The sequence below is a fragment of the Protomyctophum parallelum genome (assembly GCF_964188405.1).
Source record: "Protomyctophum parallelum genome assembly, chromosome: 20".
NCBI classification, from domain to species: domain Eukaryota; kingdom Metazoa; phylum Chordata; class Actinopteri; order Myctophiformes; family Myctophidae; genus Protomyctophum; species Protomyctophum parallelum.
The window spans coordinates 24,460,454-24,478,344 of NC_139718.1; the positions used below are offsets into that span (position 1 = coordinate 24,460,454).

At 43.1% G+C, this 17,891-nt stretch overlaps 1 protein-coding gene across 3 annotated transcripts in view; it reads right to left on the reverse strand.

Moving 5' to 3' along the window:
* Positions 1 to 185: 185 nt before the first annotated feature.
* Positions 186 to 17,891, reverse strand: part of LOC310878260 (serine/threonine-protein kinase PAK 2-like) — a 155,621-nt gene continuing 137,915 nt past the window's right edge. The window contains exons 1-16 of one of the 3 annotated variants that reach the window (XM_083792486.1): positions 16,660 to 16,782; positions 13,209 to 13,451; positions 10,741 to 10,916; positions 10,531 to 10,637; positions 10,018 to 10,165; positions 9,802 to 9,818; positions 9,504 to 9,617; positions 8,572 to 8,695; positions 8,181 to 8,244; positions 8,011 to 8,059; positions 7,483 to 7,595; positions 7,185 to 7,302; positions 5,823 to 5,922; positions 5,117 to 5,313; positions 2,354 to 2,491; positions 186 to 1,958 (exon numbers count right to left, since the gene is read on the reverse strand). In XM_083792486.1, the coding sequence (XP_083648612.1) occupies positions 1,872 to 1,958; positions 2,354 to 2,491; positions 5,117 to 5,313; positions 5,823 to 5,922; positions 7,185 to 7,302; positions 7,483 to 7,595; positions 8,011 to 8,059; positions 8,181 to 8,244; positions 8,572 to 8,695; positions 9,504 to 9,617; positions 9,802 to 9,818; positions 10,018 to 10,165; positions 10,531 to 10,637; positions 10,741 to 10,900 (1,536 nt within the window). In that variant the 5' untranslated portion in view covers positions 10,901 to 10,916; positions 13,209 to 13,451; positions 16,660 to 16,782 and the 3' untranslated portion in view covers positions 186 to 1,871. Of the gene's footprint in view, positions 1,959 to 2,353; positions 2,492 to 5,116; positions 5,314 to 5,822; positions 5,923 to 7,184; positions 7,303 to 7,482; positions 7,596 to 8,010; positions 8,060 to 8,180; positions 8,245 to 8,571; positions 8,696 to 9,503; positions 9,618 to 9,801; positions 9,819 to 10,017; positions 10,166 to 10,530; positions 10,638 to 10,740; positions 10,917 to 13,208; positions 13,452 to 16,659; positions 16,797 to 17,891 lie in introns of those variants that run through there. The other 2 variants (XM_083792487.1, XM_083792488.1) reach the window with 2 other exon arrangements.

Consider the following 17,891-nt stretch of genomic DNA (forward strand, 5'->3'; position numbering starts at 1 on the left):
ATAGAGATTAGATGACAAATGAGAGGAAAGTCTTCAGACAGTGTCTGATTGACTCACTGTATCCAGCTGAATTAGTCTTTTTAGTGTATCAGTTCAATAGTGCCATATGGTGTCCACTGTCCAGAAATGTAACTCCCAGCAATAATGAGCTTTGAATTTTCCTTGAAAAAACAAAAAAGACAATAGTCCATTCCAAGTTCATCTTTAATAATAACTTGCATGCTGGAATTTCACAAGGCTTTGATTCACAAGGAGTCATTGACTTTATAATTTAAAACATACAGTATTGCTAACTTTGTAACTGGAATGTGTGCTCTCTGCTCTGAGCTGCAATCCTATGTCACTTTACTTAATAGTGTAATATTCCTCTCCATGACCTCGGGTGGGTTCTTCAAAACTGTTGTGGCTAAGAGGAGTGCTGTGAAAACTTAATCAAATGGTATTTCTGGAGGGATTCTATGGCCTTGACCTGTGTAGGGTACTAGACACAGTAACTGGGGTTTGCTGCACCAGGGCAGTTGGGATAGTTGGTCAACATAAAAATAAAAAGTGTTTATCCACTGCGGTATATCCCACCCACCAGTTACTCTAAGCAGGTTCAAATACAAACACAAAGTATTTGCTCTACCCTTGCCTCAATCCAGTTCATTGTAAGTTAATGAATGCACAGTGAGATGGAATTGATGTGAAAAACAAATGTGAAAAAAATAATGTGGTTCATAATAATGGCCATTTATCATATTAGTTGTAAATATAACACATTGATAGACAAACTTTTAAAAAACCTTTTCAGATGAAGACTGGACATCAGCCAATGAAAGTACATAATATACAAAACAATGCAAAATAGTCATCCAGTTCTGTATAAAAAAACTACAATATTTGCATTCAAAGGGACACTGATATACAACATAATATATGTGTTGCATTTAAACTAACATCAAGGCATGGCATGTAGAGGAAACAACAAAATACATCTTTTACAAACATGGAGGAAAATGCAGATTCTCCAACAATGGCAGTCAGTTACAGCTGAGCAAAACTTCCACAAGACAACAACCGCTGTGTTCAAATTTGTTTCCGTACACTATTCATGAATGTTTGACAGAAGGAAAGAATGAAGTCTGTTGATTTGAGCTAAAAAGTTATTTTTTCCCCAACTCTTCGTAAAAAAACAAAACAAAGACATGGAAGCATTGTTGCAGGGTGTGTGAGAGGTAAATGCAAACAAGTGATCATGAACACAAATATGCAGGTAAGAAGGAACAAATTAAATGGGAAACTGGAAAAAAATGAAACCAAAAATAATCCCCAAATCCCTGCCTCTGTATTGTAGATAAAATGTGGAGTAGAGAGGTGGCTACGTGAGTCTATGGAACACGCCACAAAAGGCACACAGGCTAAAAAGGCACATTGGCAAAAAGGGCATATTGGCCACCAAATCAAAATCAAAATCTAGTATTAGCTGAGAAACCCTGGAGATTGTGCAAAGTCATTTGAAGATTAGAAAGATTATCAGAAATCGGGGTAGCAGGCTTTAGCTCCGACATACTACTGATCCGAGTGCCATTAAACCGACAACCTACCTCAAACCTTAACCTAACCCTAACCGCAAGCACGGGAGCAGGGCATTTTCAGCTAAAAAATACCAAGTAGTCGTGGTCTTTGGCTGGTGTTACAGTATGTCGTCTCCAGCAGCCACTTTGGCATGCAAGAGCCAATCATTATTTGAAGGTTCTCCTGGTCGGTAAAATAGTCAAAGCGGTTGGTGAAAAAGAAAAAGAAAAATATACAGTTACATTCCTGCCCTCATTATCATAAATATAACAGTAGAGGATGGGAGTTAGCACAGTATCCACTGGCATTGCTGCTTAGCGGTTGCTCCTCATTGCCTCCTTAGCTGCCAAGATTAAGGGTGTGAGGCTGGACAAAGGCTTGGCCATTTTTAGGAATGGGTGCTGCAGGGACACGCAGAAAAAGAGAAAGTTCACATTAGATACAACAAAGTTAAAGACACGGGGAAATAGACGATCCACAAGCTCACATTGCGACACCAACATACAATGAAGGATAATTCAGGCTTATGTACGGTAGTTAAATCAAATGTGCTCTATACATAAAGATGCCTTTGACTTGACACAGACTAGTACATGACAAGAGTGTGTCTTACCCAGTGGTGTAAAGTAACTAAGTGCACTTAAGTACCTCTACTTAAGTACTATTTTGAGGCATTTGTACTTTAACAAAAGTATTGGAAATACTCAAGTAAAGTAAATATTGAATCCCAGACCTTTACTTGTAACAGAGTACTTTGGTACATTTGAGTACTTTTCCCTACCACTGGTCTTCTTACCTGCAGCAGCTCTTTGCCACTTCCTCGTTTCTCCACGTCCATCTCCAGACAGCGGGACAGGAAGGACCTGAAGACGGGGGACAGCTTCTCGGGACTCTGCAGCTCAGGAGTCCCATTGGTGGCAATCAGATACAGAGCCTGCACGACAACACACACATCAGTGTGGTAAGAGAAACAATCAGATACAGAGCCTGCACCACAACGCACACATCAGTGTGGTAAGAGAAACAATCAGATACAGAGCCTGCACCACAACACACACATCAGTGTGGTAAGAGAAACAATCAGATACAGAGCCTGCACCACAACACACACATCAGTGTGGTAAGAGAAACAATCAGATACAGAGCCTGCACGACAACACACACATCAGTGTGGTAAGAGAAACAATCAGATACAGAGCCTGCACGATAGAGCTGGGATACCCGACCGAAACCCGACGGGTCCCGTCGGCCAATGCAGAGTTGCCGATGTCAAATCAATCATCAATGCTGGTATAAAACTGCAGGAGTGTGTGTGTGTGTGTGTGTGTGTGTAATAATGACGGTGTGTATGCAACTGACTGCGCACAGTGCTGTGCAGTGTGCTTTGTAGTGTGCACGGCGTGTTATACTATAGCTATTTATTAATCAACGTAGTAGGCTAGGGCGCTAGGCTATATAAAACGGACCCCTTTCATGGTAATTTACAAGACATATAGTGTGGCATAATATGTCTAAAGGTAACAGCCAGGCAAGCTGTATGCTGTCAGTGGAATTATTAAAGTGCCTTCCTCAAAAAAAAAAGTGTCAGGTATCGGGCACGGGCCAGGCGCATATATTAATAATTAAGGTCGGGCTCGTTTCGGTTTGGACACAAAGCTGTCGGTGACTGGTTCGGTTCGGGTAGTATAAAGTCGGCCCGATCCCACCTCTACTGCTCGACAACACACACATCAGTGTGGTAAGAGAAACGGAGCAAGATGAGATGCCATGATATAGCAATCTTTATCGTCGCTGTCGTGCGGAAACATTGCATCTCTGTGTTAATGCCCTACTTGTCACGCAAAAGTAGCAGATCTACAAGCTCACAACGCCTCATGGGCTTGTAGATCTAAGCTATTTAAAATAAAAATGTGTAGTAGTTACTCGACTTGAACCCCAGCATTGCTATTCCGAGAGGAACATTCTCTACAAATCACACCCGTGTGAAGGGAGGCCAATATATTAAAGTCTAACTCATGTTGATTAGGTGATCTAAAACAAACAGTGCAAACAAACATTAAAGGCAATTAACAATAAAGAGACAATATGACATAAATGACACATGACGTAAATGTTCCCTTCATTGTCAATACGTTTACAAAGAAAATTGAAATAAAGACAAACATTAAACCTGTGTATAGGGGCACCCCTCAGAAATAGACACATTGTGAGCTTGTAGCTTGTTTTTGGTGAAGAGATTTGATGTATAAAAAAAGGGCATACCAAGTACAGTTACAAGTTAACTCCGTTTTTTTGTATAGTATAGAGATTTTAAGTGGTTAAATGTGGATTTGTCCGGAAAAATGTAACCAATGAAAGGTATTAAGAGCTGCATTGTAACGAAATAATAACTACATTAGGTCCATTGGAACACAGGTAATTGTTTCCATTTCCTGAAAAGTAATGGTTTTAGACATCCAAGGTTTCCATGTGATAGTGACAGTATGCAATATATGCACTGCCAATCTTTTTATTTGCATCCGTACATAGTGTACTATACTGTACAGCAGTCACAGTAGAAGCGCCCTATTCTCCACTTCACGTCGCTAAATGTCCTATTGTCTGCTAAGAAGACAGCAAGTCTGTGATGGAAAGGCCGCTGTAAAAAGTGGAACTTCTCATGTACATTTTTATGAACATTCTGGACAAATATTTGAAAATATCAGTGTCGTCGAGTAATACAATATCATATAGAAAAACATTACAATATCAGATCAGGAAGATGTGAATGGCTTTGATGTGAATTACATAGTTTTACAAATAAAAAGCTAAGACAAATTTCAAAACGATCTAAATACATATCGTGGGGGTCTTGTATGCTCACCAAGGTTTTAAAACCGCACAAGGGTATCAATGTGGTCAATTTTAATTTCCTTTGCAGGTCATTCCATGTATTAGGGCCACATAAGCTAAAAGCAGATCCATCACGTTCAGAGTTAACTTTTGGTACCTTGAATTTGGGGAAATTACTTGATCAGTTGTGAGTTTTCCATTTCAGAAAAGATGAGATTTATTTAGGACAAACTCCAAGCATGGATTTATACACGAACAGGTGCCAATGCTTAGTCGGCCTGTTCACTGCAAACACCATTATCTTGAAAAATACTGCTTGGATTGCCATGGTGCCACCCATAGGCCAACATATCATCACATAATCTAATGGGCAGATTGCCACAAAATGAATTGTGTTCAGCAAGGATAGCCCTACTGATTTAAGTGATCCCAAATCCTTTCATCTAGCACCACCTATAGGCCAAATGTTGCTTCTGCAGTGCACAGACGTTCCTAAAATCAAGTGGGCAGATTCATTGCCATGAAACTTGCGGAGTACATTCATGCATTGCTCCATGGAAGATGAACTCTAACTATTTGAGAGACCCAATGGTTTTTCCTCTATCATCACCCTTGTGGCCAGTTGGGTGTAGAAGCTAGGCTTTTAGGCGGTCAGCCTTGTTTACAGAATTAAATTAACGTACGATTATTATAATTACAATAGCCAACTGTCCGCCAACACACTCACCCTGAGAGGATTCTCGTTGAGATACGGGGGCTCGCCCTCCACCATCTCTATGGCCATTATGCCCAGGGACCAGATGTCCACTTTAGGCCCATAGGCCTTCCTGGTCACCACCTCAGGGGCCATCCAATATGGAGTCCCCACCATGGTGCTGCGTTTGCTCTGCTCTGGGGTGATTTGGGCACAGAAGCCAAAGTCGGCTGGAAGGGGGGGGGGGGGGGGGGGGGGAGAGAGAGAGAGGGTGAGTGGGGGTTCAGTTTCCCTCCCATCGACGGAGATCTCCGTCAAGTCTAATCCAACGCTTCATTTACCATTGATGACGGAGATCTCCGTCATTTGGTCTTTTCAGTGGTTTATGATAGATGGCTCTCTTCGCTAATGTATGAATGGTTCCTGGTTGCCAAGCAACTGATACAACCTGAAATTAACCACAAGTGAAAATGTCGCCCGTTGTTCGCCTCCACATTATCAGATTTACCAAAATACATTTATCCCAGATCATTTTCCCAGATTGCGTTTTTGGTCAAAACAAGCTTTATTCAACGGTCCATAACTAAGGAACCAATGATCGCGGTTACAAAATGTATTTTCAGAGAGTGAAAAACACTGGCAGTGGCGGAATAATTAATTAACTGTGCTAACAGACTGTATGTGTGTTTGACTTTGTTCACATCTGTGTGTGTGTGTGTTGGCGTGCGTGTTCCCTTACTGAGTTTGACAGAGCCGTCCATTCCCAGCAGTACGTTGTCACTCTTAATATCTCTGTGGATGACCTGGTTTGCATGGAGGAACTCCAGAGCCTGGATACACTGGGGGGGGGGGGGGGGGGGGGGGGAGGCAGGGAGGGCGGAGAGGGAGAGAGATAAACTAACATGTTTATGCCATCTAATGCTGACCTCTACTGTAGAAAAAAGTAACATCATGATTGTGAGAAGGAGAGAGGACAGGACATTATCTTTCCCTGCTTTTCAATTGTGTGACAGTCCGCTCATAATAGGCAAGGAAATAAAATACCGTGGTCATGTGATCTCACTGATGATTGGATGGGTGACAGAGACGTCGACGGACAATGTCGTAAATTGTATGCACAGGCCAATGCGCTGCTCCGTAAATGTTCTATGTGTTCTGCTGATGTAATGTGTTCACTGTTCAGAGCCTATGTCACACCTCTGTATACTGCTCATCTCTGCCATTCGTACAGGGTGAGGAGTAGTATGCAGAGGCTCAGAGTGGCCTATAATGATGCTATGAGGTTGTTGCTCCACATTCCCAGATGGCATAGTGCCAGTCAATTGTTTGTGTTGACTGGTGTGCCTACATGGGATGCACTTTTAGTTTTAAGACACTTTATGTACAATTTTATGTGTCAGAGATAGAGCTGGGATACCCGACCGGGACCCGACAGGGCGGGCTAGGGTCGGGCTCATTACTATAATTGGTGGTCGGGCTTCGGTTCGGGCCGGCCATGCTGTTGATATATAGAAAATAAAGTGTAAATATGAATGAAAACGATTCGACTAGTCTGTCTCTCTGTGTGTTTCCTGGTTAACCAGGACGCATGGTGTACTTAGAGTAGCCTATATATTAAGGTTGTGCAGCGTGACAACGCACTGTCTGCAAGCAGCAGCACCGCTTGTTGTTGCAAGCTTGCAGGACTGAGGTTACATATGGGGCACAGCTGGAAGAACCACTGAAGAGAGGAGGACGGTTGAACTCACCCACAGTGGATTCCTCCATGATAACATGTAAACCGCAATGGTTGGATTAATATAAATAGTTTGATTTATTAGCTGTGAAGAGTTGAGTATGAGTAAATAACTCGATCCTGACCATGGCAAATTAGGCTACCGATAATCGCCTCCCGCTGGCAATGATTGTTTGATTGAATAGCACTTAAGAGTTTACAACTTTGCACGAACAGTCCCAAAGTAGCCTACAGCTGCCCGCTCCACGCTGTGTGGATTAAATATTGCCAATGCAGAATTGCCGATGTCAAATCAATCGTCAATGCTGGTAAGACTGTTTGTGTGTGTGTCGTGTGTATGTGTGTGTGTGTGTGTGTCGTGTGTACCTCTCTGCAGACGGCAGCGATCTGAGCCTCGTCCATGCAGGTCTCTGTCACCACGTCTGTTAGTGAACCGCCAGCCAGATACTCCATCACCACAAATAGCTCATCTCCTACCAGGAAGCTAAACACACGACACACACACACACACACACACACACACACACACACAGATGATGCAACGCAATAGTTGCTGGCTATTTAAGCCCGATACTGTGTCACATGATGTCTTGCGCTGAAAATCGTTCAATGGTGTGTGTATGTGTGTGTGTGTGCATGCATGTGTGTGCCTGTAGTACTGTACCTGTCTAAGAAGTTCACAATATTGGGGTTCTTCATTTCCTTCATCACCAGAATCTCATTGATAATCAGCTCTTTCTTGGGCTGTTTCTGCAGGTTTATCTGTTTAATGGCAACCTGTAAAACACATGTCACGTGAACCTGGTAGCATAGTACATTTATGAAAGGTGATATTGGAAACAGTTTATTATTATTTAGTTGGTGCCAACTACACTAGCAGTAAGTGTTAACAATGTCTGTTGTTGGCTGGCAATGAAAAGATCATAAAGGTCAACATGGAAAATCATTGTGGAATATGTACAGTACATAAAACAGAATAGCTGGTTTGAATGGAAAACTGAATACTAGCTCAACGTAATGTTTTTGTAGACCAGTTTCTCCATGTCTATGTATGTAGATACTGAATCACGCCAAAGTGAAACTGGAAATTACATTTTAGCAGTACACATGACAGATTTTAAAAGGACACTTCCTCTTTGCGTGTTACAGTAGTAATGTTCATGGAATAGTTCAACAAGTGCTTCAACCTTACCTCCTGACCCGTGGACACATCTATGGCTGTGTATACCGTTCCAGATGCCCTGTTGGGACAACGACAACAAAATGAATGGAACAGGAGTCACATTTTCATGATTGGTTACATGTAATGCGCAAGTAAAGTACGGTATACCGTTATTTAAATAAGGCTGCACACAGACTCACCCTTGGCCAATCTTCTCGTACCGCGTGTACTTCTTCTTAGGATCTCCAATGCTGACAATGGTTCCTAAGAATCATCAGAACTAGCAGGTGAAAACACAGCATTGGCAGAACACATGAAGTGTGTACATATCAGTGCAGTACTGTATGTCACTGTGTGTGTACAGTATTATGTTGTTTGTTAGGCAATACGCCTGTGTGTGCGCGCGCATTTGAGTATGTACATAAACTGTGTTTAAGCACTTTAGACCTACAGTATTTACTTAATCGCATCAATAGTGAAAATAGACAATTTATGAGTTCAAATGCAATGTGACACTTCTTTCTCTTCAAATTCTTTAAATATAAGGACAAGCCAAAAACAGGGACACCAGGCTGAAAGTGGTTAACATACTGAGTTTGTCCATGATCTCCTCATCGGTCATCTTGCCGCTAGCTCCCTTCTTCTTCTGCCTGTCAGCCGCCTTGGAAGCTGAGTCAGTCTCTGGGAGTGGGTCGATCACTGACCGCGTGTACACCTGACACACCAGAGAGCACAGGTAGGTACATGCATACTCTTTAACATTTTGGAATTATAATACCATAACAGTGCTTCTATGTACTAAAATACTGAAATCATTACACATCGTCTCAGTCTGTTTCCACACAAAGTTAGGCTTAACAGGATAGATGCCATTCTGCCAGATGGCCAGCAGATGGGGTTGTTGCCCGTGCCGTATTTGCATAATATGTCCCAAAAAGTAGCTGATGTTTACATCAGTTTGAACCAGAAGTGAAAGTCGGCCAGGTCACAGTAGTGGAATGGGGCCTGTCTATCCGAGCGATCCGTTTTTTAAGTCAATCTAAGCTCTAATCAAGTGCCGAATATCGCATTTTTTGCAGATTATGAGCCATAATGCATATGAAGATGGCTTGTGCGCGTGGATTTAAGGCCGTTTTTACGTGATCTCGGCCTGGGGCTAGCTAAATGCTACAACATGCTAAAATTGATCGCCTTTACGGCTATGGCATGCTGGACAGAGTAAAGGTAAGCACTAAGCTCATCTTAAGTTTACGCCTATGGCACGGAAACTGTATGGGCCCTAAAATGCTGCCATATGACATTATGTCAAACTAAAAAGACACAGTATAAAGAGAGAGCCGATTATAAAAACCCATATAAGATGGTTCTATTTTTACGTTACCCTAATAATGTATATTGCCTGCTAGCTAATCTGGAATGCTCATTTTAATTAGATTTGGGAAGATATGCTTTTTGACACGTTTCTTTACTACTACGCAGATGAAAACTAAGTGCTCCAGTTGTCGGTCAGCATGAAGACTCACCGATTTTGTATGCTCCGGCCTTGGTGCCACCACCGGAGGCGGAGCTTCATCGTCATCGTCATCGACCCCATCCTTACCGATCAACGGCGAGGTGTCTGTACCCTGTATACCTGGCTGCAACAGCGAGGACAGACAGTGTGAAACAGTACATGCAGGTCGCAATAGTATGCCACATTTTCGTGACAGTGTCTCTCAGAATACATTGGTGCTAAATAGAGACAGAATCACTTGAAAAGACAGGCCGTGTACAGTCAACTTCATACATTTTTGCAAGAATGGATGATGTGAAATTACTCACCAACTGTGCATCTTTATCTGTAGGGGAGAGAGAGAGGCGAAATATCAAGGGTCAGGTTTCTCTGTCAAGCCTAGTTCAGACCCAAGATTTGCAAACAAGACAAAACACTTAAGCCCAATTTATACTTTAGAGTATGACAGTTCCATGGCATGGACCATAAATTGGCAATCTACATGCTCACAACATTTGTATTGGGCAGACATCAGGGGCACGGACCTGAGGCAGAAAAGCTGAGGTATTTCTGTTTGTTGCTTGTTGCGTCATAGAACTTGAGAATGTCGAGGACAGCCTGAGGATTCTGCTTCTGTTCTTGTTTACTGATGTTGGAAGTCTGAAGGAGACGGGCCCACTGATCTGGCATGCCCTGGACACAGACAGACACACACACACCTCATCAAATTAAGTGGATAATTCTTGTTTCTCAACAACATTTTCATGTCAATTTATTCTGCTGTGGATCCATTTCAAAAGGTTTTGAGGACCCCCATAACAGTTTTAAACAGTGTTTAAACTGTTCCAGATAACAGATCTACAAACTCACAACGTGTCGCATTGGGACATGTTATGAGCTACATCAGCTACTTTCGAATAACCCAGATATAACTGTGACCTCGACCCCACTTTAACCAGTTCTAAAAGAAATACAGAAACAAAAGACAGCAGGAATCCTACAGGTACACACAGAAAACACGGATGGATATATTGGCGAGCGCAGACACACCCACTTACAGTGAACTCTCCAGTGACAGCATCAAAGCCAACATGGATGGTGTGTTCAAAGTCTGAGGGGGAAGAGATCTCCGGTCTGTCCTTGTCACGGTCTTTCTTTCTGCCTCCTGTGGACAAAGGTCAAAGGTCAGGGGTTAAGATCTGGTTCTAGGTTCTTTGGCTTCTCATACTGCGTTCTTGTCTTGTCTCTGCGTTTACAGTCTCTCTCACCCTTCTCTGAGGCAAAGATTGAGATTATCTTGTTTCTGGACTTCTTTTCTTCTGGTACGGAGGGCAGCGGCCGTGAGCTGTCCTTGGCTCCTCCTCCTTGGCTGCTCATCCTGACAGGGGGGGCGGGGGGCTTGTCCTCACACACTCCGCTGTCACACATCTACACACATGTACACCTGTGAGATAAAGAGATTCAGACACATAAATGTACACACGTAACACGTAAATGCATGATATCACACAGACTCACGCCACCCATTATGTCAATAGACGCACGCAAAAGAGACGGTCAATCTCTAGATACTGTAAATGCACAAAAGCTCTGCCTTTCTACATCACTATGGGTATCTCAAGAACCGACCGACCGGTTTGCGGTCGCCGAGCCCCGAGAGGTTGGTCTGTCTTTGGTCGTTCCCGAATCCCCATAGAATATTGATAAACCTGCAAATACGCATCTATGGTCGAATCAGCTCTTGGTATCTCCATATTGATGTGGCAGTTTTATACACACTAAACGCGCGAGGAATCAGGAGGCGAGCAGCAAGGTCGCTGCAGTACCGGCGGGTCTCAAGGCAGGCATCAGAGATCTCCCTGGGCATAAAAAGGGACACTGACGGGTACAACAGCTAGCCTGACAACGTGTACAACATTGTACACGAGGGGCATCGTTCCCAGCGGTATCGGCCTAGTCAATCAAATACAAATACGTAAGTTAACCACATGAACCATAGCCTCCTAAAAGCAGGGCCGGCTTAATGGAAGGGTATTGCAGCACAGGGCACCAACATTGGGTGGCACCAAACAGTGGGGAGAAAGTGAAAAAAGACTCAACCATCGCTGCAAGAGCGCCGAAATTTTGAAGCAAAGACTAAGAGCACTAAAGAGCACTAAAACGGTGAAGCACGCCGGTGAAGCATCAAATTCAGCAGCACTATACCATTATCAAAACAAACTGAACCAGCCAGCCACACTTACGTACAGAGACAAGACAAACTCAGACACACACCTACTATGTCTGCCAGCCGCATTGGTGTCTGCTCTGGTCTCACTACCGTATGCGTTTGAAAGAGGGGAACAGAAAGAGTGAGCAGGAAGTAAAGCTGACAGGGTGGTATGACGTGCTGGGTCTCGTTCATGGCTTTGCAAATGAATGAGGAAGGAAGAGAGCGAGACAGAGCAAAGAATATCACTGAACTCTTGAGTGAGAGACCGAGTACATTATGAGAGGAGTACAAGATAGAAAGATTAAGGAGGGAAGGACAGGGATGCAATACAGAGCAGTGTGGGGAAGAGAAGGACTGTGTTTACATGTGACCTACATAAGACAAATGTTGATTTAACTCGACTATTGGGCGCCTGGTTGGTGCAGTGCACGGACCGTGTGCTCCTTGTGAGCCACGTGGCCCACAAGGTCCGTCATGTCTTACATGAAACATACAATGTGAGGGGAAAAGGAAAACACTCAGGGTTGTCTTGCACTCAAGGTGGAGTCTCTGAGTGCTACTGCTAATAGTTCAAAAGGAGCTTATGACAACTTTATAACCTCCTTCAAACACATACACACACCTCCATAGTCCATATACACATGCATGTACATGCGTGCATTTGGATGTTGCTGCCGGCATCCAGTTCAAAAGACAGGCGACGACACACACACACACACACACACACACACACACACACACACACACGGAAGCAAACAAAGGTTTCCTCACTTCCTGTGTCTGATCCCGCTGACACAGTCAGAGTTAACATGGCTAACAAATGTGGCTTCATTTCTGAGTCAGGTGGGCTGGCCCGGTACTAGGAAAGCAGCAGCAAGCATTGCATGCAGAAAACATGTTGGCATTCCACTGAGGAGGTGATCGCCATGCTACAGGCCTTGCTTAATATGTTTGTAATTGTTCAACAATGTATTGCACTACAACGTACTACAAAATACAAATTGACCATTGGGGGAAAGAAAGATATAAGATAACCTTGAAAACGAACAGTGACCAACGGTTTAATCTTATGCAAATGTCACTTGAGTTGATTCATGTTGGAATTTTTGGCTGATTTAATGAGCAGAATGCAAAGTTCCTCAAAGACATGTCTACCAACCACTATTTCATGTAAGCTAAGCTTATAAACTGATGCTGTAAACCTAAACTAGGTAGACTAATTAGTACCCAACCAACAGTGATTTGCTACAGTTCAGAATCAGATCAGGATAAAGTATGTGACTGCATCTGAAACACGTTATGACATGACAGTAGCATTAATTGTCAGTGCCAAATCTTGAACAGCAAAATTACATTAATTATCAGTGTCAAATCTTGAACAGCAAAATTATACCAAGCCATGACATGGTAAAGAAAGCACTCAAGTCAACTTACATACATGCTCTCCTAATGTACCGCTCTGTACTTATTGGTCACCATCCTTTTCAAGGAGGAAGGGCATTAGTTGAGCTAATGGATACTCACCCCTTTGTTCCCTCTTCTGTGCCTTACAGAAGACGAGTAAAAACAATAACAGCTCTTGTTATATTCCGTATTCCCTGGTCGAATGTAGTGTAGGTTCTCATTCGCCCCTTTATCTAGCAATCTCTTTTACTATTGCCTTTTCCTTCTAGGTCTCTATCCCTCTTCCTCCCTCTTCTCAGGGCAGGTTATAGCAGGCTGGCTCATTCCTCAGTGGTCCAGGAGACAACAAGTACTGTCTTGTCCCTGCAGAGTAAAATTAAAGCCCAGCCCTTAATGTGCATCTTCAAATTGTGTGCGTGTGCATGTGTCTGTGTGTGTGCGCGTGTATCTGTGTGTGTGTGTGTGTGTGTGTGCGCGTGCGTGCGCGTGTGTGCTAGACTGACTAATGGGTGCTGGTGGGCCAGGCTGAGACTTGTTGTCTCGGGAGGAATTCCATAGCTGCAGGGGAAGGGTGGGTGTGTCCTCCCAGGCCATCAATGCGTATGTCAAGGCAAGCCCCTGCTCAAGCACATTCACTTGCTACAAGGGCTCAGAAGCCGGGGGGCTTGCTGCCTTAGTTCAGTGTGATCGTGTTTCATGATTCTGTTGATTTAAGCTTGGCTTAGTGAATGCCGAAGCACATGCTCCAGGTGAGCAAGCAGGTGAACAGCGTGGTTGCACCATGCATCTTTTGCAGGTTTCCTTTTGAAGTCTGTCTGTTTTTACTTTAAAAAAGGGGCTAGCACGCCTCAATAACTTTATAATAACTATAGGTTCGGGCCACTATGCAGCCCTCACAACTATGTTGCACCGCCAAGCTGACCAAAATTCCCATATAATATGGAGATCCCTGTATCCGTAAGTCCTTGTCCGGTTAATGCCCATATATGGAGATTGCTGATGCCATCAGTATATGCCTACATACGTATATATGGGGATGCCCCCTTTTGTGCCCATATAGAGCTGACCGATTTGTTTGCACATGATGCCATGACGACACATTGAAGTTCGACAACACACTGCGTGACATGAAAAGGGTAATGGCGATTTTATGGTGTTATTTAACACAAAAGGCTAAATCCGGTAAAATACTGTTTTAAGGAGATGTATAGAGTAGCTGCGGGAGTATACAGCAGCTGCATGTCTCAGTGCAGTGATATCTACGATTATTTGCCAAATACAGTCAGCTAGGTCAGGGAAAAAAAGGGAGTGCACGGCCAAAAGGTTTGGGGAACGCTGGGTTAGACCAGAGCCTTAGATATAGACAGAGCTACGCAAACTGCGTTCACTTCATGGGGCCAGTCCAATGGCAGCTCTCCTACATACTGTAGACTTCTATTGAACATGGGGACAACGTGAAGTTTACGGAATGCATTGGAGTCTATGGGCTCGCGCGAGTATGTGACCGGGCTGTTTTCTGCCCCCTCAATATCGCAACTCTTCTATTAGATGGCTCTGGGTTAGACTACTGGGCTAAAACTTTGTCCAAATATGGAGATCAGTACATAGTACTGATGCCATAATACCAACATGCTGCGGAAAAACACCTCAACATTCTAACCTTCTTCCCTTGACCAATACTAAAATTATATTCTTTCGGATTTCTAGTCCTCTGCTCACTCTGTCTTGCTGCACTTTCTATTCCCTGTGCATGGCGATCTCTAAGGGAAGCCCACTTCCTCATCCTGGAACTCCCTGACCACCAGAGGGTCACATGGCCATGCTGACCAACCAGACGAGAGCAAACACAGACGTCGAGCTGTTTACAGGAAGTGAACTGAACAGCAGGCTTTTGTATTTGGCTTCTATAAAAGGAAATTCTGCACAGGACTTCCTGGAAGGAGTGATGTAGGCCTGCCCTCTATTCCCCCCCCCCCCCCCCCTTCATTCACTAACAGAAACGTAAGACACACACACACACACACGGCCCTGGCAACACCTGCAGCAACAAAAGCACAGGCCAGATACACTAAACACCTTATCCTGTTATTCAAACAGCTGCCACTCCCCTATGTCAACATCTTGATTGATAAAATGACCAACCTGGGGTGACCAAAGCGACCTGCCTACTGGCCTGGCAAGATTCAGACCCATACAGGTGGGCTCATTTTAAAGTAATGAGTTCCTTATTGAGGTTTATACTCCTTCTAGATCACTGCGGTCTGAGGGCCAGCTAAACCTCAGGGTCACAAAGAAGACCCGCTTAAAGTCCAGAGGCGACCGAGCCTTTTCTGTTGTAGCCCCTAAACATGTCAAATTGGCCCCCTCCATCGAGACCTTTAAATCCCGCCTAAAGACCCACCTCTTTACCTTGGCTTTTTAACCCTGCTTGAGTTCCTTTGGTCCTTGTATATGTTTTGTCTCACTGTGATGCTGTTGTTTTTCTGTTGTTTTCTGTAATGTGTCTCAGTTGTTGTCACCGTTTGTACTTTGTTTTCTCGCTGTTGTTTTTCTGTGTGGTAGCTTTAGTGCACTTGTTTTTATTTTATTTTTTCTCCTGTACAGCACTTTTTTAAAGTTTTAAAACGTGCTATATAAATAAAGTGGATTGGATTGGAGTAGTATACCAATTCAATGCGTGTAGTTTCCTCACACATGAAAGGGACACATAAATATTATTGATGTATTTTATACACATTTCCTAAACCAATGCTGGTTGAATGGCATGGACTTTCACATAGCAATGACCATAGTATACCGGTATACATTTTCGTTTGCAAGTAAAGACAACAGACTGGTCTTGTTCTTACAGGAGGTATAGCCTTATGTAGGCTACATTAGGCAGAGCAGAGTTATTCTGTAGTAAATATTACTAGGCCTAATTTCACTTTCCTGTTTCTTGTACTTGTTTGTTCTATGCCAATGAATACCAACCAGGTCGCTCCATTAGTGTCATGCAACTATGACATACAATCTGCAGAAGAGAAGGGTTGTTATTACTATATTAATAGCTTACTATAGGCTACAGGCTACCACCATCCTCTGCCTGTCATTAACTTTGAAAACATGCCTCCTCTCTGAACTCACAACACTGCAAGGAGTACGTAAGATCGTTAGTATCTGTCTCTAGTCTGTATAACTTTGATTTATTGATTGCATTGATTTATTTATTAACAGTTTGCAGAATTACAGTACATTTCAAGTACAACTCAATACAAAAATGTGAGTGGACGACACCATAAAGCATAACACTTGTTTACAATAGGGCCCACCTTTAGGGCCCTTTTTCCACGCTTTTACTAAAATGTACAGTCGGAGCAAAACGTCAAGGAAACACATTTGGCCATGTGTCTGTGATCAGTTATATTGATATAAATTATACAAAGAGATCAATCACCTCAGGTGATCAAGTTTAAGCCAGTCTGATATAGAAAACGAATGAGGAACATGACTCACTCACCATTATGTGTAACCCCTGCTATTGAGAGCTATCCCTTCTTCATTGAATTTGATTCACAAAGCCAAAACTCACCAGTTGCTGACAGATGCAAAATAGAAGGGGGGAAAAAGGCAAACTTTTGAAACCCCGCCCCAGCCACACACGCTCGATTCTTGTCGAAAAACACCCCTCTGGTTTGGTGGTGCAGATTTCTAGTAGCAGTTAGGCAGTCGGACACTGAAGCGGCGACACATGCGCCGAAAAATCACTAATCACCTAATTCTCAACAGTCTGCAGTGCTACTACCACAGAGTTGTCTACTGCTACTGCTACTGCTAGTGCTAAAGCTTGGCTTGGCTCTAATCTTCCTTGGCTCAGCTGCGGAAATCATGGCGGAAATAACCATGGGTGAATGATGACGTTTGAAGCCAACGCTGCTTGACGCTGCTTCGGTTGGTCACGTGTCTGTGTCTGTGTTGGAGCTTTAAACATTTGGCGCTGTACTATTTAATATTTAAAGCAGTTCTCTCATCATTGTAACACCAATGACCAGTTTGATCATGCGTTATTATAGGCAATTATTTTTAACTAATAGGCTTAAAACAAAAATCATATCATATATCAAATCAAATGACATGAACCCCTTTTTTATCTCTATAATCTGTTAATTTAAAAGTTATCTCTTGACCTCCTTGGACCCCAGTTAATTTGTAAATCTTCAACTTGGACCTCAGTTAATTTGTAATTCTTCATGTACCAGGGGGCGTGGTTTTACGTCAGGACGTCGCTACTCAAACGTGGATGCTGGCTGCAGCGCGTGCATGGTGAGCATTTGTGACTTGAGCCAGCTAACCTAAGCTAGTTTACTAATTACTACTAGTACAACAAACCATTTTATGGTGCGGTGCAAACAAAACTCAAGTTCAATCAAGTGAGCGAATATTTGAAGTCGTTGAACAAATTATAATACGACAAGGAAGACTGCTCCAAAACTTACAAAACGCAGAAATTGGATCAGAATTTCAATGCTATCAATAAACACTATTGTAGGCCTATAATGCTGTATAAACCAGTTCAAACACTGGTTTGAAAACAGTAGGTTGGGTAGCCTACTATAGCCGCAATTTGCAACCCTAGCTTTTTTCTTTTTTTTAAATAATGGATGGAACTTGAATATAGAGTTGCAAGCAACCGGTTGCAACACGTACAAGCCATTGACAGCCCATTCATCAAATCAGAAAAGTCTGATATGCAGCATATGCTTGTATTACACGAGGGTAAACTCGCCAACATTGCAGCTGTAAGGAAAGCTTGAATTATCCACT